Genomic DNA, 19,432 nt, shown 5'->3' on the forward strand with positions numbered 1-19,432 from the left:
ATTCATGGAAAACTATCTTGCTTGTAGCCAATTTATCTGCAAATGCACATTTACTGATTTTCATAACTAGCATATTTGATCTTAGGTATATTAGTGCATGCCTATGAACAATAGCATGGTAACATTATTTTTAGGCATTTACAAAGTTTGATAAAGGGAAAAAAAAAAAAGTTTTTCTATCACATGAAAAAAGTATGCTAAACAGTCTGACTTAATTTTGATTGTGCTATAAAATTTTCTGTATATTTAGATTAACGCTTATGAATATAAATTCATTTATAAAACACATTTAAGTTCTAGAAAAGGTTATTGAAAGGAGCCTGATGAAGATTGAAGAAGGGGACCATAATGACAACAGCAGTAGGGAAAAGCAAGCTTTTCATAGGAATGAACCTCAGCATATACCAATCCAGTTCCACCGAATATCCATATCGATATGCGAATAATGCAGAAATATAAGAGGAAACTCTATTCAACCTGGAAAGACAGGCACAAATGTGATCATCAAGGATGTTCTAAGGGTAGAGAAGAATAACAGCACAATTCTCCTTTGGCAGAAAATGTTGCACTTGTAGAAAAAGTGCTATATTATCCGCCAAAGGAGAATTGTCCTGCCATTCAACTACTCTATCTCATTTGTCCTGGAGCGTCTAAAATAGAACACATAATGCAAAGCTTTCTGTTCTTGACATTGACGGTAACATTATTTATTTAACATTATATTTTCTATCATTTTTTTTATTCTTCTCATTTGTTTAATTGATTTACTTGCTTGTTGCCGCTGAAAAGCAGTCATAGAGACAGTGATGAACAATCGGAGACAGTCAGTGATAAATATACATTTGTTGTGAAAGTCACAAGAGTGGCAAATTATGTTTTATTATCATTCTTCAGTGAAGTTGAGCAAGGATATCTTCAGCTATATGAGGAGGTATAGTGTTTCACTTGGCCTGTCAAGCTTTACTTTAGAAAATTGCCCTGCTCAGTGCTCAAGAACACAGCATTATTGATAACAATGAAGTGACAAGGTTATCATATTAAAACCATTTCATTTAGTTTCGTACCTTATAAATGATCCAATGCTACGTATCAAAGTTAATCTAAGCTAGCAGTCGTTCTCCAAGGCTTATGAAGCCATCATCCCCAAAAATTCTGATACAACATTTTGAAACTCCTTGCATGGATCAAAGCATTACTTCTGATGGCTAAACTGTCCAATGCTAAGATTTATGTATTACGTTTATGTTCATTTTACTGTACAAATACCACATCCCAAAATCATTGCAAAAGCATCAGATGAATGAAGACACTGTTATTCTTTTGTTTCTAGTGTTGTACGATTAAACTGGTTCAGTGCAAAGTAAACACAAAATTGTCCGGAGAAACCGCTGAGGTTGAAGTCTTGTTTTGTTCCTTTTTTATTCTTTTCAGCCAACATCCCTGGAGTATTTAGAGCAAGTTATTAGTAGTTTTTTGGTTCCCTTATTAAAAAAAAAATCTGTTTGGTGGATTTTGCTTTGACAACCAGAGCAAAAAGACATTTGTCTTTGTAATCAGCCTTTTCCTTGATCAAAAACTTGTTCTCCAAAATTTCATGTCTATATATATATATATATATGTATATAGAATGGAGCTTAAGATTAAGAGTGCTGTCCTCCTTTTCACAATTGTACTGCAGATTTCCTATAGATATACTATGGGTAGCGATCATTAACTATATAAAAGATTGAACAGTCGCGGGATTGCACCATCAAATACTATTTCGCTTTCACTCTTTCTGTTCTGTTTCTTGCTCTCTGAGCTACTCATATATCAAGTTGTTGAAGCCTGGAAAAGCCATTTATTCGTAGATCTGAAAATTTTAGTTTGGGTAAAATTGCGAGCACAAACTAAAGCTCTGAGAAAACTTGAGATTCAGTTTTATACGAGAATGACCACAACAACTTGGTTTTTTAGAAAAGTATATATGTTGGATACTTAGGCTAGGGAACTGTTTTTCAAGCAACCTTGGTTTGTGCACCATTTGATCAATTTCTTTACGTTAGAAGATCATTAAAAATTTAAGAATAGCCTGTTAAATTGTTGTCAGACTCAGAGCTGGGAAAAAAAAGTAAAGCATAAGGCAGAAAAGAAGTTTGTGAAATTTAGTATATACAGCATTGCTTGATAGAGAATATTGAGTTGTTGCAGGAAGTCAACCTTGTTGCTTGAACAGAGGGAGATCATTTTGGTTAAATATTCCAGAATGACGAGAGACTCTTCTTTGATTTCTACATGAAAATATATATCACAGTACTTAACAGGAGAAATGAAGATGCTATAATATGATTATGCATGTTCATACATAGCCACATGAGAAAATGGCAGTCCAAAAATAAGCATTGCAACACTTTGAGTCCATGACATATACACATTTCATTATATCCAAGATTTAACTACCCTTTAACCTTCTGCACTCAACTGTGGGATATATGGGCTGTACGTCGGGGAAAATGTTCTAACTTCTAATCTGTCAGCCCGAAAAAGAAAGACGATCAGAATTCTCAACAACGTAATGGTGTTTCGAAGTTCTACACAGAGATATCAATGCGGAAGAATTGCCGGGCAAATCTCTTTTGGCAGAAGGCACACTATAGGAACACAAAATTAAATTCGTAACTTAAAGTGGCAGCCTGCCAATGGAGATCTATGCCCTGTAATATAGCTGCACCAGAGAAGTTGCTGGGCGATGATCGACGGATCCAACACTCCAGTTATTTATGTTGTTCAGAGAAGCATATACGATGGAACAATGCCGACTTCTAAGGTCGAATGCTGTTTTTAACTTTATTCCCGAAATCAGAACCACTTCCTGAGTCCAACCAAAGTTTTAACAGAAGCCTATTGAAAGATTTGATCATGATTCGGGCAAAAGTTTACGCTAATTATGTCGACAAGGCCATGATTTTACATTATAATATTATAGATACAACATATATAGTATCTGTAACTTTTTGAATAAAATCTCAAAGGCGAGATACTGATTGCAGCCCTCAAATAAAAAAAAAAACCAAGAGAATTAAAAACTATTGATAGTTATCAACATTGTCTGGTCAATGTAGAGAGCCCTTTTCCATCTATTTCCCTTGCCAGCTCAAATTAGAAGGGTACTATAGAAACGACGAGTGTAGTTTTCACATGGAGCATCCATTTTAAAGGTGTGTTACTGATCAATGGAACACTTGAGATAAGGACAGTGATGAGAAAAATACGAAAGACAGAAGCTTTTTTGGATATGCTTTGATACGTAGAAGATACCAAGCATGTTCTGCTTTGTTTTTCTTCTTTTCATTTCGTGGACTATTATCAACGTCCAATTCCTACATAGTAATGTTGCCTTTCGAGGTTGCCAAGGGCTGCCGAAATGGACTCGGATTTGGTTGTTGATATTTTGTCTACGCGGAAGCTCGAAGTAGCATATTTTTCTTTTTTGGGTTGGGGTTTTATGCTTGTTATCAAATCACCGTACACATGCATAAATTGTCGGTATATCACTAAAGAACAAGCTTTGTAATATATAAATATAAATATATTGAACTATATTTAAACATTTAATAAAATATATAATAAATTAAAGTCCGTACAATTTTGCATACTTTGATTCTTCTCTATATTATTTAAAAAGAAATATTATTAATTACTTTTATTCTTCGAGATCTCTAGACTCTAGCAATAATCTTGCAAACAATGCCCCATGTTTTTGGTAAAGCATATTAATTAAAAAGGTTTCAAGTTCGGCCATTTAAATACGTGAGCCAGCTGCCCATCAATTTGGCCTTCTGCTACTATTAAATCTTGTTTTAGGATATTTTGTGTACAACTAGCTACCGTTAAAATGTTAAGTTTAATTGCTTCATCTAAGGGAGACTGCTAAGGCTGTTTTGCTGAATCAGGTAAATATTTAGACTCATTCTGCTTGGCAATCCATTAGGCAAATGAAAGTCGACTGGGATCGACTGGTTTGGTTTCAAACTCATGTCCCAAGACATGAAATTGTAGCTTGGATGGCAGTGTTTAATAGACTTCCTAGTAAGGATAGACTAGGCGGCTGGGGAGTTGTTATTAATTGGTAGTAGCAGGTGCCTACTATTTAACCAGGAGGATGAGTCTTGGGATCATCTTTTCTTCACCTGCAAACTTTTCCAAGGAATTATGGGAGAGGGTTTTGAATATCTCTGGGGCAAGTTGGAGAGGAATAACAGATATTTGTTTGGCCAAGCAAAACCTTAAAGGCAAGGCGCTAGTCCCTGACTTGCCTAGGATTGCTTGGTGTGCTGTCATCTATTTCACCCAGAGGGAGAGGAATAACAGATATTTTGGCAAGACTCTTGCTTCTTATTCAGTGGTTCTCAGGCCTGTTGCAGATATTACTAAGGGAAAGTTAATTGGTCTCAGCAATATTTCCAGGGACCCTGTAATACAGCTCTTTGTCAGAATTGGGGTTTGTCCTGGAATTTTCCTTTAGCCTGTTTGTAGTTTACCTTTCTTTGATTGTAACTTGCAACTGTCTTTGACAGTTTTGTTCACTAGTGTAGCAGGTTTTTTACCTGCTTTCTCTGGACAAATAAAATTTAACTTATCCGAAAAAAATATAATGTTAGTTAATAGGCCAAAAAACAGCCAACCAATGTCAACTCATTGGCTTTATAACAAGCTACATATATACGTTAAAGAATATAAATACTAATTAAATTTTTATATTAAAAGAAATACTTTTCTTTATTTAATAATCGATCGAGTTTACTCAATTTGAATTATGATTTCTGGTATAAACAATACCTTAACTACTAGTTTACACTTTATTTGTGACTAATCCATTAAGAGGGGGTGACCGCATTAGACAAATTTATCAATTATCATTATCCCAACGGAATTAGCAATTAGGAGGTGCAAACCAGCGCTATCTATCATCGTACAAGTCACTTATAAATTTGTACTCAGAAAGTACATAGGAGAATGAATAAAGCCGTAAATTGTGAACTTTCAACTACCGCAATAACTAAGAATGTGTACCTGATCACTAAAGATGGAAGCTCCCGACCTAATGGGTTAAAACACGAGATGATATCCATGAGCCACCGTACCTATTATAAAATCAAACATGAGCGTCAACGAATTTATACCTTGAACTATTTCCTTCATATCAATTTAGTACGTGCACATACACATGCATACATATATATATATATAATGTAAAATAAAACTTATATCTATATGCACTTATCTTTTGCTTGTTGTGGCGTTGGCATTTGCTTGCAGTTGGCTCCCCAGGAGTGCTCCCAGCTGTTCCTGTTTGCATCACGTCTTTCTTACCGGATTGCTGTTTTCAGTATTGACTGGTAGGCGGACAGCTAGTTTGTTTTTAGTTGAAGAAAGTCTATGACAGATGTTTCTGAACCTCCATTTGTTTCCCAGGTAGGGAGAGGTGGTGAAAGGGATTGCCTGATGCTGGCGTGCTCTGGTTGAAAGGTTGAGATTAAAGACAACCTTTAGGTTGGTGGGAATTGTGAGCTTATTGTATAGGAAAATCTATGTTAGTGGACTTAGCTTTGCCCAATTATGTAATTTTGAGGGTTATGCCATCACTGGGACTACACATAGGTCTTAAATTGCAGCCCTTTTCAGTACTTTTGATTAGAGTTTAACCATTGGTTACTCCCTTTAATGAATTATTCTAACTTTCAAAAAAACTTAAGTTAATCATTTTGAATATAGGTACTCTAGGACTAATTATTAATCAAATAAGTAACTTATTAATTTAGTAGAACTCGACTAGTACATAACTTATGAACATAAAACTATATGAGTCAATAATTGTTTAATACTTTAACTTAATCTCAAGAACTTAACTAATATATAGCTAATAGGAGATTCGTCCAATCATGTAGATCTAGCTAATTATAAGAAAACTATAAAGAAAGGCAAACTAAAACAAGTATGAAGAAAAGAGAGTATATTTTATGAAAAAACAACTTTAATTCCTACCCCAAGAAACTGAGAAAAATAAATAGAAGATAGATCTTATTTCATGAACATAGATTTCCAGGTGGTACGGCAATGTTGCAGTGGAATTGCTGGGCAAATCTCCATTGGCAGAGAGCACACTAAAAAAAATATAAGCATGAGAGGTGATGGCGAGTCAAAGTGGCTGCCTGCCAGTGAAGATTTGCCCTGTAATGCAACTGCAGCTGAAAATTGCAGAGAGAAGAACCCCAGCGGCCTCTTATTTATACCCTCATAAATTGATAAAGCTGCACGCATATCCGAGGTACAAACTATTCTTTTGTGATCCAAGGGCTTCCAATGAGTTTATTCCTTTTCCTTATCGTGCCAATGACTGCATGGTGTGGTGATATAATTTGTTTTCTTCAGTAAAAAGATGGAGTTACCTCCAACTATATATAAATAATGTACCAATCAACAAATTAAAAAGATATTCCTTCTAATACAAAAGATCATATTCGCCTTATCTAATCGTTTTCTTTGTATAACGGGTTTTATTTAAAATATTCTCTTGAGATAGATGTAGATATTTATGTCTAACAAGAACACCCTAAATTTATTATTTGTTTTTGATCATAATGAGAAAATTGCAAAAGGTCAAATGTAGAAAATTGACAAAGAGTGGTGTAATAGCAGCAATAAGTCTATTATTATTGTATCTGAGTATTTACTTTATTGATTGATGTACGATTTTCTTATTTAAAAGACAAGTCGAATCTCCCTTCTTTCAATTTTAAAAAAATCATTATTTATATGTGTATAATAGTAACGTAGTCTGAAATTCTTTTCAATGAGGTTAAAAAAAAAAACAGTGGCTGAATTACGATATCTTGCTTGTCTTCACTAATTTTCCTTTTTTTTTTTGTTTTTTGGGCTACTTATTTTGAAACAAAAGTCAATATGTGATCTCTACTTTTCACTAACCATATATTGACCTCAAATGATTTCACTCTTTTATAAATTAATCCTCAAATTTTTTTGTCATTGAGGTCAATGTTAGATATTGATCCTCAAATTAATTTTCTTTTCAGTGTAATCAATTTATGATTTATCCTATATTAATGCATATATATTGATAATTAATCATAGAGATTAAATCATATTTTTTGTAGTAATATCTACCAGTCCAATATTTTTTTTTATTTTTTTCCTAGCCAAATTTATAATCTTTGTACGTAATATCATAGAAAAAAATGAAAAGAAGTAATAGGAAAATAATAATATAATTAATAAAGAATATTTTATGAAGATAATAATAGTAACAAAGAATTGGTTGTTCATAATTATTGTAATATTAATTATCTTAACACTAAAAATGAATAGTAAATTGTACCAAAAAATGGGATAGTAATAAGTTGCAAAGATTGATCCCAAGAACAATATGTAAATGTACAATATGGTATCGGTTCGTGGGTTAGCATTTAGAAATGAGTCGTGATTGCACGTACGTACGTTCTCAAGGCTTGCCTTTGTACATGCTGTACATGATTATTCGCCCATTTCAATCAAGAGGGCAAGGCATCTGCAAATGCAGACTTTTTCCATGGGGAAGATGCTGGTTTTTGAGCTGTGATCACTATGAGGCAATCTTTTATCACTTTCACGAAAGCCCACAAACTGGCTCCTCAGACCAACAAAGGTCGAGAAAATTAGATAGGGCCACTGCAAATTTTTTTCCTCTGCAAGTTTTTCCTTTTTTTTTTTGTGCTTTACTTTAATGGTGAAATTGAAAAGAGAAATTTGAACTTAAGGAATATATATGACAGAATAAGGTGGAATGGCCAGTTAGAGCAGACCAGTACTTCAATCAGAGTTAAGAATTCACTGTGTTGCATTCTCAAGGCCAGAAATTATTTCGTTTTGGGGTACAATATTGGCCAGAGATTATGAAATGCTTTAATTAAACCTCAGTTTAATCCTATACAACATCATAAATAAGGAACAGAGCGATCCTAACAAATTAAACCCAATTAACCAATTTTTACAAGGAAAAGTAAAAAAGTAAGTACATTGTCCTAGAGGGTCATATGTAGGGACGACTGTTAACTTGCTCGAGACGTGACATGTCCATGGCCTTGCAGTTGCTCCTAGACATAGAATCAATTTTAATGTGCTGCTGTTCAAAATGAATATAATGAGAATATGCCCCATATCACAACTTGCATATATATATATTTCTTCAATTCTTCTTTAAATCATACCTGCAGAGAACAAACCAAATTGGCGTTGGCGTAGCAAATATAAACTTGCATTACCTTCTAGAAGTAGTACACGTCTAGAATCTGGACCGCAGAGGCAGGAAATTATAGTAATAATTGTTAGCTACACTGTTTATCGACAAGAAGATGACAACATACTTACAAATAAAGAAGACATACTTTTCCACGTGAATGCGGTCTAATGTTTTCTAGAGCAGAAGATGCCATAAGTAATTAAAAACAAAAATTGCATAAAATCAAACTGTGGTAAAGCTTTGAATCTTGATATTGACAATCAAATTATAAAGGGATTAATTGTATGTAAGTAGTACAAAAGAATTGCCGGGCAAATCTCCTTTGGCAGAGGGCACACTACATAAATGCATGAGTTTGGGTGCACATGTAAGTGGCTGCCTGCCAATGGAGACCTTGCCCTGTAATGCAGTTGCACCCTGAACTCGCCTTGTGTTTGCTACAGTGCCCCTTTCCTTATTTATGCCCTCCTGGAAGGAGCATATTCAATGGAACAATTCTTTGCTGTTCGACTTTGCAAGCTAGATGAATGTTGCTTTTTCTGGGGTGAATCACAGCCACTTGATTGTACATATCTTGAAATTCCATATATTTTTCAGTGAAATGTATAGAGGAAAATGTGAGAAACTAATGACCAGGATTGAGTATCACTTGGACATGTGACCAATGTGGTCCCCTTGTTATTCATCAGGACCACAACATATTTCACTAGCACTAGTAAATATCGAATCGACTTTGTAGATTTTGATTAGGCCATTAAACTAGTCCTTAATCTCATCTTGTTTAGACAATGAATAAATTCTCACTAAAGATAGAAAAAGGAAAGAGGAAAAAGAAAGGTTGGAGAATAAGCTGTAATGGATGCTTTGATATGGAAGATCCGGAGAATGTTCTGATCTATTATCTACTCGTGCTGTCCTTTTTGTAAGGCTGTAGTCAAGCAGCCAAATGGACCCCAAAAGTTGATTTATGCAGACACTCGAGGCTGCATTTATCCCCATGGCTTAATTCTTTTTGTACTGCATTGTGCACATATAATATGGCAATTACTGATTATTCTACTTATAACCGCAACCTTCTTCATCCATAAGAAAGCTGTTAGCCTTAGAATTCAACCTCAGGCTTTAAAACAACTCGATGTGTACCATTCACCTGAATTTACATATAATAATATTCATTTTTTATTAAAAATAAGTCATTTGTGGATATTATCAGTAGGGTTCGTGCAAATTCAGCATGCACTTTAACTTAAGAGAGTAAGGAGACAGTTTCTTTTATGCACTTCCAACCAGAAGGATAAAAAAAAAAAAGAATCCTCTGTTGGCACTTGAATTATCTGATAATCACATAAGCTGTCCAGGAAATTGTTGCATCAATAAAGTAAATTGAATTTACTATAATAGAGAAAGCAAGTGATTTTATGATTTCATTACGTTGAAACCTAACAAGAAGTTGGCCCACGACGGCAACTAATAAATTTCAGTACTCCTTTCCACCGACTTGAATCTAGGCCTAATCACAAGCAGTGAAATTCTACTTGCACCAATTAAAACAAGCCCAAGAGGTGATCCAGGTCTAGATATAGTGACACCGTGATCGGTTTATTATAAGTCCAGATATGCTGGGTCTTGAGGCCCAAACAAGCGTATACCCTTTGTTTGTGTGTGTGTTGTTCCGAAGGTTATCCAAAGATTAGTTTACGTTCCAGTCCAATTTTCATCCTATCATTTACACTGCAATCAAGGACAACTTGTTTTTCTTTTGCTGTTTCTAATTTTTATCTTGTCCTGTGATAACAGGACTACTGTTGACACTGCTACAATGCAGGGCTGTAGAAGTACTTTCAGCTTTCTGATAATTTACAGAGTTGAGATTCCTCATTTCTTAACAAAAGAACAGTTTGGGTATCCCTCTAAGGCTTGTACTTTCCAATAATCTATGACAAACTTTAACAAAAGGAGTTTTCATCTTCAATCTCTACGGATATACTGCTTCCAAGACTCGCTTTAACACATTGGACATCAAAATAGTCCTGGATATAGCCGTCCTAAGGAAATTATTCAATCCTAGAATGAACACCAAATAAGACAGGCTGAAGGTTTTTGCCCCTTGTTTTGGTTAAATAATTGTTTTATTTATTCCCAACGTAAAAACTTTAGTAGTGCTTGCAAGCTCGACAGTTAGCTGATCATGTGACTCCTGATTCCCTGGACGAGAAGATAAAAGGGAAACAGGGCTTCCACATCTAGACAAGAATTTGGTAGAAAGTAGAGCCTCATTTCACAAAACTGAGAGGGAGACGTCAAGCAGAAATGGACAAAGGAAACAGATGGAAAGACGGGTTTAAAACATTGAAATATCGGAGGATAAAGGGACAGAAAAGGACCCCTAAATGGGGTTTCAAAAGAGAGGGGAGGGGGTGCCGCTAGAGTACGCAACAAACAAAAGCTAATGAGAGTGATTTAAGGAGGGGCGCAAAGTAATGGAGCTGCTAAAATCCAAGGTTCTTGCCCTCTTTGCCTTTATGTGTGTTTGTTGGCTGCTTCCTGCTGCATGCTTGTCAAAGAAATGATAAAAATTTGAGAAGTGGACAACTTCGGTCATCGATAATAGGCAAAAGAACCCTGATATATACTTGGCCTTATCTTGGTACAGCTCATGAACTCTACGCTCACTGTTTATACCAACGGTTTTGCTATTATATTTTATCATATCTATCAATTGTTTTGCCCTTTTTATTTGGATTCAGAATAGTAGGGAAGGACGCTCCAATGGGGATTAAGGAATCATTTGTGCAGTAGTAATATTTTTCCAATGTCGTTAAGAATCTCCAATCAGTTTCCAGTTTCCTCTCAAGTTCATTGTGGATAACTTGATATGATTCGTTATAAGAATAGAAAATTGTAATGAAATGTCTGTGTGTGAGCCAGATGCAGCCAATTATGCTTTTATTGTCACACAAGAATAATCTTGTTCCTTTTATTAATGGGTACTTCTAGTATTTTTTTTATGTTATCTTTGCACTTTTCTTATTAAAACTACGAAAGGGAACAAGGATTTGCGGACATCTAGGTTATGGATAACCATTATTTGGTGTCACAGTAGAATCTATATGGCATACAATGCACTGTAGGAATCGAGCTTTTACTTTGCACACCCTTTTTTAGTTGTTTATCAGAGATCTCTTCTGTATGTGTTTTAACTACACATCCAAAATATCTCCTTAATACGTTTCAGAACGAAACGAAGTACTACCAACCGAGTATTATGAGGCATAAAATGAAGGGAAAAATGCTAAGAGAAGGGGGGTGGGTGGGGAAAGAACTGCAATGATCGAACTTTTCAATCTGAAAAGCTCAAGGGTGAAACACTTTTTCACCTTTGAAACAAGGGTGTGGGTGTGGTGTACGTACTTGAAACCCAGAATAGCTAGACAGCTGGATTCAAAGAGGGTATATGATAACCCCCAGAAGAAGAAAGAACGATAAAGAATAAAACAGAAGTGAGAGTGTCAGAGCATGTGACCTGCAAAGGCCACAACTAGCTAGCAGGCAAGGCAAAGGGCCTTTGCGGGGGACAAAGAGAAACCAATAAGAGTTGGCCCGTGAAGACTGAAATATGCCTCACCAGCAGCACGGCATAGATATATACAAACATTGACTGACTCTGTTGCCCTATGGTTTGATTGATTGCCTGATTCTGAGAGTCTGACTGCGACCATCTAGCTCCTCAGCCATATCTGACTCAATTCCCACATCCCTTCCCATGCAAATATTGCCAACTGAAACAGAGAATATGACAACCAAATAATCCAGTTTGTGTATCATTTCAATTTGAGCCTTATTATTTTGGCATATCTTGTTAGCCTCTAGTGGCCTTGTTCTCTTACATTATTAATAGAGTATTATTTTGTCCCCAGGTTTCATGTCTTGGTATTTGCTAGTCCATACTTTATTGTTGGTTAATCTATCTAATTAAAGTGGAGAGGGATATATATATATCAAATTGAATACTCTACTCTTATTACTGTTAATTAATAAAATTCTTGTCTTTTCTCATTTCTAAAGTTACCATAACTACTTCCAACAATTCTAGGATGTCACATGATATGCTACCTAACGAAGCAGCTGAAAACCATTCCAACACATAATCCAAATTAGAAATTAAAAAATTTTAAAGTATAGAATTCCACAACTATTCCCTTTAATATTCCAAAATAATTCCACATCAGCTAGAGTTATGAGTTATTAAAACTTATAGGAAGAACATCATGTTACCCATGCCAATAATTGCCTAGTGTTTGCAAAGTATTCATCTTTTCCTTCCCCTCCATCCTTAAGTTTTTCTGCTCAATTCCATTATCATATAAGACAAGCACATGGCAACTAGGCATTTATGGATCCCAAGACATACCCTCTCAACTACTCATCCCCTTTTCCCATCCTATAAAAGCTAGGCCACTACATTCAAATCTTTACTACTACACATTTTACAGAGAAAGACAGAAAGGGGAGATCACCACAGAGAGAGAGAGAGAGAGAGAAGAGATGGTAACTAAGCTGCAAAGAAGAACAGCACCTCGCAGAAAGATTCACCTTCTGCGAACTCTCACCAACTCCAAATCTGTAATACAAAAATATACTATTGTTCTATCCCCTTGTTTGTTTTTTTTGTCAATACCAATTAATCTTGGTTTAGAAATCAGAAGTGATCATTCTTTGGATTCCAAAAACTTATCAGGTTCATGATGTTAATCCCACTTTTTCTTTTGCTTGTTTTTGAAGGTTAAAAGGAGTTCCGTCGTCTTAAATGTTTTTCTCCACATTTACAAACTCAAAGTCAAGTTGGAAGAAATACAAAGAGAGCATCAAAACCTTATGGCTATCAAAAACGAATACTTAACTCTATTGAAGCATGTACAAATCCCAAAGGTGATCTGCTTTTCTCTCTGGTGTCTGGTGACAATGTATATATATAAGTACGTTCTTTTTTCAATTCATATATATGCATGAAATCTAAGCAGGAAGTGAAGGTGGAGAAGATTGGAGAAGAGTTTGTAGTTAAAGTGACTTGCAACAAAGGAGGGGACAAGTTGGTGTCAATACTAGAGGCTTTTGATGAACTGGGTCTTAATGTTCTTCAAGCAAGAGTTTCATGCAACCATTTCTTTTCAATGGAAGCCATTGCTGTAGCTCAAGACCAACAAACAACTGATATCAAAGATATAACTCAAGCTGTTCTTAAGGCCATTGAAAAGCATGGTGGGGGGGAGGAGACGCTTGTAACATAGAAGTATTCATTATTAATTAATGGAAGGTTTGCCCATGTGTTGGAAATGTTAACGTTTTGTCTAACAACCTAGCTAGGTTCTCGTTTTCATTTATAATGCTGAGGAGGATTTTGAACATGAGAAGACATGTAAGAATTTTAATCAATATTCGTCTTGTTTTAGTTTCTCACCACCAAATCAGTATATCCCCTCATCGGATTTCACTGTTTATTTCTTTAAAAGGAGAAAAAAAAACCACAGCAGTAGCTGTTTAGCCCCATTTATTTATTTATCACAAAGATCTTCTTATTGCAGAAAGGGCAACAAAAATAGGCCGTAAGATTGCAGAAAGGGTAACAAAAATAGGCAAGAAAGAATTAAGCACAGAAAAATAATTCCGTTGCCGGGAATCGAACCCGGGTCTCCTGGGTGAAAGCCAGATATCCTAACCGCTGGACGACAACGGATTGATTACTTGATCTCGAGCTAAAATTTACCAGTACTTAGTCTATTGTTTTTGGAATATTCCTTTTGCAAAGTTTTGGACAATGAAAAACATATTTTGGTATTTTTGGATCCCTATTCTGGAGAAAGTAAAATATACAACCTGTAGTTAGAATACAAATCAAGCTATTGGTTGGTAATTAATTAGTGGATGAGATCCTTTGAAATTGGAGCAAATTGTGACCCATTAAATCCATCTCGAATAATGGGCCCATCTTGTACAAACTTTACCATCAGTCCAACCCTAGATGACGCCCAGAGCCCAGGAGAAAATCCTTCTTTCGGAATTTAGAATAAAAAAGATAAAAAGTAAAAGAGAGATTGCACTTTTGATATCGTTATATAATCCTCCTCTACAAATTAGACAACAACATATTCAGTCCAAAAATTAATAATTATGCTTGCTCAGCCTATATATATTCAATATCTACAAGTTTAGGTAGACTTCAAATGTTTATGGCACATATATTCAATCCGGTTGGTAGTGAAACTCTGACCCCTGGGAGAAAATCATCATATGAATCTCCAAATTAAATTAAAAAACAATCTGGATGTGACATGACCAAAAAAGAAAAATTAAAAGAACCCAAAGCTGATGACAGCTTAAAACCCTATCCATAAAACAAATGAATTACTTTGCAATTCCATGGAATTAAACCATTGTAAATATCGAAAGAACCTGTTTTGTAAAATATATATATATCACTATAATCAAACTAGGGCCAGCACTATCGAGTTAATTAAAGTATTAATACATTAATAAATCGTTTTAATTACGAGAGAATTGGATATACGCAATCAAGGATTGGCCCCAGGTTTCTTTTAAAGAAGTCTATAAAGGTGTTTATATATACAGTGAGTCTACATTAGATGTTGTAAGCATCTTGACCGTCCATTACTATATTAATTGATGTGACCCGGAAGATGATGAAAATTGTGGGGGTTTTTTTTAAAAAAAATTGTCATTTATACAAGCTATATATGACAAGAGAATATAGCTGTAATAAGAGTTTGGTGCCTTCCTTGAATGGCTATGGCGGTCCAACAGTTATATGTCAAGGCTTTCGACAACCCATTGGCTGAAGTTGTCACTTACTTTATGCCCCAATCAAAGCTCAAAATGGTTCCAGGCAAGTAAGAGTTTCAGTTAACTAAAGAGCTGCCTGACCTATAATCTTAGATAATGCCTCAACATGAAAGGCCATCAATTCAACTTAGTTCACATCAAGTTGGTTTCTTGGTCTGAAGACCAACTGATATGCACCATGCTTACCTAATTAATCCCTACATGTTAAACTAGAAGAAAAAAAAGGACATTGTACAATCTTGTGGTGATATATTGATAGAGTCTAGGAATGGCAAAGTGTTGATTTGCAACTAATGAAGCAAGGTATCCACCTCGATCGTGCATGCCTTGATTGGTTTACTTTGTAGTGATCTTGATCCCACATTACATGGATCTAGAAAGCATGTGAAATACATTCCATTGGATGTTGAGATCCAAAAGATTTTATGAATACAAGCAAACCAGGGTATGGGTTTGTTTTTTATCTTAATCTTTGTACAATAAAAAAACCATCATCATTTGCATATGTCAAACGGGTTCTAAATAAAAAAATGTCATGCATTGTCGTCTCTAAAAAGTATAATAGATCCTGGTTTGCTCATAGTTTGGAGGGAGTTCCAAGATAAGATGTGAAAGAGGAAGGCATGGGGAAGTTTCTAATTCTTCAATTAAATAATAAATGTAATATTTTCTCCCCATTTTGTTGCTTTTTTTTTTCTTTTTGAGGGGGTCGAGAGGGGCATGGCAGATGCCGTAGGTGTGGGAAGTCAGAGATGGGAACAGTGAATATAAAAGTGTGCGGTTAATAAGAGTCATTCAATGCTCATATTAAAAAATTTAAAACGTATTAATTATAAGAAGAAGAAACTAAAAATCATCATACTCTCATTGCTTCACGCATCAATGAACTCTAGAAGGATTAAAGTCTTGTGATATTGTTGATGTGACAAATCACCCAATTGCCTCTGTCCATCCCTTTCCCTGTTGGGCAGAGACACAGTCCAAGGAGTGACCTAGTCAACAATGTAGGATTTTTTCCATTTTTAAGTTCCAATCCTCATTATCTATTTGGAAGTATAAATCCACATTAACCAAGAATCAAAATCAAACATTGTTTTGAATTACAAAAGGTAAATGTATATCTTTCTAGTCGCATATGGCCGTGATTACATCCTCATAATCGAACCAAATATTGACGATTAAATCATTGCGATAGGACTAAATTATATATTGTCCTCATCGAAAGCCTCTCATCAAATGGTTGTTTCCAAGTCCCTAAAACTTTTCACAAATCAATATGCCACTTATCCATTATTCTGTAATAGGGAGAGGCTTTTCTATATTTTAATTGGAGTGAGAGCTGGGGGAATCTCAATTATGAAAGTAGGAGTATTGTATACTTGTATCAATTAGTAGAATAATCAGCAACAGTGTTCATGAGGAGTTTCAAGTATATAAGCCATTTTCTTAATAATGAAGGAGAAAAAATCAAAGAAATGGAAGTGAAGACAAGGGTAAGAGTTGGTTAGGAGGGGAGGGGGGGTTAGTACCCAAGGAATGAAGAGAGTTAAGATTAAGACAAGGCCAAAGTTGATGAAGTCACCATCATTGAATTGTGTTATTATAATTGACTAGATAGTATATAAATTAAGCAAATGGATAACTTTCTCGTCAATTGTTACGAAAAGACCATGTGAACTGAATCAAAGTGCTCCTTTTCCTTTCTTTCTTTTCTTTTCTATGTGTGTGAGTTTGATTAGAAGAGATAGCTGGTCTCTTTAGGAGCCTCAAAATATCAAAGACAGATTCTTGTTTCTTACAGTCCTAGCACGATTAATGAATGTCAAGCAAGTATTAAATTAATTAAGTGTCAATTCTAATTTACCTCTTTTTTTCCCAAAGTTTTAATTAAAAGAAACTAGCAAATTTAATACATAGACCATATATACAATTCTTTCTTTTTAATAGAAATGCGTACTGAAAATTACATAATTACATTTTATGTTTACAAATATGAATACATGTAAGCCGAACCTTTATCTGTAGTTCATATTTAATTAAAAAACAAAGTAATAATAACAAAAAAAAATAACCTTTTAAGTGCTAACCACAGAACTCAATTCTAAAGCTCATGCTGCCCAAAAGCTGTACTAGTAACTAATCTAATTAACCTAAAACAATGCTTGGTCTATATACTAGATTCAGGGTTAGGCATTTGTAGAAGAGACAGTTTCTAACAACACCAACCCCTCCAAAAAAAAAAAGAGAAAATATAGAAGAACATGCTATATATTTATAAAAGAAAGAAGACAACCAGAATAGTGAGGAACGGGGGTGGGTACTTGGCAATTCTCATATAAGAAAAGATGATGAACAGTGGGAACCCTAATCAATGTGCTTTGAATAATATAATAACCAATAATTAAAAAATTCAAATAAAAAAAAACAAAGAGGTGTATATTAAATAGAAGGTGAAAATAATGAAAAGAAGGGTCATTTTCAAGTTGGATTATAATAAAGTTTAGGATTATATCACATTTGCTTGCACGTCCTTTATAAAGAAATACCAAAACCCAATCTGTCAACATGCCGCCCCCCCATTTTTAAAAGGACCACTCTCTCCTCTCTAGTTGCTTCTTCTTCTTCGACCTAACCCTTTCTCTCTCCTTATTCTTCTTCGCTTTGCTCCTCCTCCAGGATTAATCAACGGCCACCGTCACACGCATCATCAACTTCTCTCTCATCATCAAGCTCTCTGATCGTCATGGATGGTAGTTTCAACAAGGCCAACAACCCTTTTGTTAGCGAACAACAATTAGAAGAAAACGACAACGTTTCATCTGAAAACGGCGCCGAATCACCTCCTTCTACCACTTTCAACGACATGAAACTCGCTTCTCCTAAAAAAGGGTAATTTTTCCCTACCTTGTTGGTTTTTTGGCTTAAAAATACTCAAAATTCTGTTAAGTTCGTTGTTTGCATTTTTATCTTTAGTTTTAACGTAATGGAGTTTTGTTACAGTAGACGATCCATACAGAAAAGAGTGGTGTCAGTGCCAATCAAGGACGTTGAAGGTTCCCGCCTTAAAGGCGAGAGCGCTCCACCGTCGGATTCTTGGGCTTGGCGAAAGTACGGCCAGAAGCCCATCAAAGGCTCTCCCTACCCCAGGTAAGCAACTAAAGCAAATAGCAGTGATTTAACCAATGTTTATCTGCATCGAAGCGTCAATTACACATCAACCGGTGATTAAGGTTTCTGTTTTGATTATACGACAGAGGTTATTACCGGTGTAGTAGCTCCAAGGGATGTCCAGCAAGAAAACAAGTTGAGAGGAGCCGTGTGGACCCTACAATGTTAGTGATAACGTACTCCTGCGAACACAATCATCCTTGGCCTGCCTCTAGAAACAACACCACCGCCGCTAAACAAGCTGCGGCGGCGGCAGCTGCTGCAGCAGCAGCAGCAACAGCAACGGAGACAACAACCACAACAGCGGCAAAGGCCGAGCCATCTACGTCGCAGCCCGACACGGAACAGGAATTCGGAACCGAAGAGAAGTTCGCTGATCTGACGGACGACTCCATCCTTACCACGGGGGATGAATTCGCTTGGTTTGGCGAGATGGAAACGACGTCGTCGACGGTGTTGGAGAGCCCGATATTTACGGAGAGGGATAATAGCGTAGCTGACGTGGCGATGATTTTCCCGATGAGGGAAGAGGACGAGTCGTTATTCGCCGATTTGGGCGAGTTGCCCGAGTGCTCGTTTGTGTTCAGGCACCAACGGAATGTGGGACCACAGGTGGGGATCTGCTGACAGGTGGCTAATTTAGCAATTTGCAAGTATGCGGAGGAGTCGTTGGTTTCAACGGCGTGCGCATCGTGTGCCACAAGATACGAAAAAGAGAAAAACGGAGACAGACAAAAGGAGAAAAACAGAAAGGGAAAACCAAAATTTTTATTTATTTTTATAGTCTCTTACACTATCCCTTCAAGCACATTTTGAATTTTCTCTGATATTTTTTCTTCTCTTACAGTTTAATTTGCCTTGATTTCGGTGTAGTAAATGAATAAAAAATTCCGAATTCCTCATTCTGTCGTTACATTGTTGTAGCCAACATCATTTGCCGTCTACGTACGTAATTTGATTGAATATAAATTACTCTATTTTTTAACTTAAAGTAAATCTGAAAATTTTACTATCAGACAGTAGTTCGTTTCCGTGCAAACTGAACTCACAGCCAGTATTTCTTACTTCTCAAATTTGAACTCCTGCTTGACTAAAGTGGCGATAATAGCCGATTTAGACTTCCCTCATTTT

The 19,432-nt window shown here is 35.7% G+C and overlaps 2 protein-coding genes and 1 non-coding gene across 4 annotated transcripts; 2 read left to right on the plus strand and 1 right to left on the minus strand.

Moving 5' to 3' along the window:
* The first annotated feature begins 12,775 nt into the window (after positions 1 to 12,775).
* On the plus strand, positions 12,776 to 13,724 carry LOC110424782 (transcription factor bHLH35-like protein). Its single transcript, XM_021439471.2, has 3 exons — positions 12,776 to 12,898; positions 13,058 to 13,204; positions 13,297 to 13,724. The coding sequence occupies exons 1-3, from the start codon at positions 12,821 to 12,823 to the stop codon at positions 13,561 to 13,563; spliced, it is 492 nt and encodes a 163-aa protein (XP_021295146.1). The 5' UTR covers positions 12,776 to 12,820; the 3' UTR covers positions 13,564 to 13,724.
* Positions 13,725 to 13,937: 213 nt separating this feature from the next.
* On the minus strand, positions 13,938 to 14,009 carry TRNAE-UUC (transfer RNA glutamic acid (anticodon UUC)). The gene has a single exon. It is a non-coding gene; the product is annotated as a tRNA-Glu (tRNA).
* A 3,661-nt stretch (positions 14,010 to 17,670) lies between these two features.
* WRKY65 (WRKY DNA-binding protein 65) lies at positions 17,671 to 19,214 on the plus strand. Of its 2 annotated transcripts, none has more exons than XM_021438613.1 (3): positions 17,671 to 18,022; positions 18,137 to 18,280; positions 18,388 to 19,214. In XM_021438613.1, the coding sequence occupies exons 1-3, from the start codon at positions 17,877 to 17,879 to the stop codon at positions 18,926 to 18,928; spliced, it is 831 nt and encodes a 276-aa protein (XP_021294288.1). In that variant the 5' UTR covers positions 17,671 to 17,876; the 3' UTR covers positions 18,929 to 19,214. The 2 variants fall into 2 exon arrangements, with proteins under 2 accessions (XP_021294288.1, XP_021294286.1); XM_021438611.1 differs by having other exon boundaries at positions 17,675 to 18,022; positions 18,134 to 18,280.
* The last annotated feature ends 218 nt before the right edge of the window (positions 19,215 to 19,432 follow it).

The sequence above is a fragment of the Theobroma umbraticum genome, unplaced genomic scaffold (assembly GCF_002168275.2).
Source record: "Theobroma umbraticum cultivar Fairchild unplaced genomic scaffold, ASM216827v3 scaffold_204.0, whole genome shotgun sequence".
Classification (NCBI taxonomy): domain Eukaryota; kingdom Viridiplantae; phylum Streptophyta; class Magnoliopsida; order Malvales; family Malvaceae; genus Theobroma; species Theobroma umbraticum.

Bases quoted from the DNA above. Each gene is read 5' to 3' on its own strand.
- LOC110424782 (XM_021439471.2), top strand. From the start codon at position 12,821: ATGGTAACTAAGCTGCAAAGAAGAACAGCACCTCGCAGAAAGATTCAC. The intron at 12,899-13,057 runs GTAATACAAAAA...TTGTTTTTGAAG, and splicing joins CTCTCACCAACTCCAAATCT to GTTAAAAGGAGTTCCGTCGT. The intron at 13,205-13,296 runs GTGATCTGCTTT...AAATCTAAGCAG, and splicing joins AGCATGTACAAATCCCAAAG to GAAGTGAAGGTGGAGAAGAT.
- WRKY65 (XM_021438611.1), top strand. From the start codon at position 17,877: ATGGATGGTAGTTTCAACAAGGCCAACAACCCTTTTGTTAGCGAACAA. The intron at 18,023-18,133 runs GTAATTTTTCCC...GTTTTGTTACAG, and splicing joins CTCGCTTCTCCTAAAAAAGG to TAGACGATCCATACAGAAAA. The intron at 18,281-18,387 runs GTAAGCAACTAA...ATTATACGACAG, and splicing joins AAAGGCTCTCCCTACCCCAG to AGGTTATTACCGGTGTAGTA.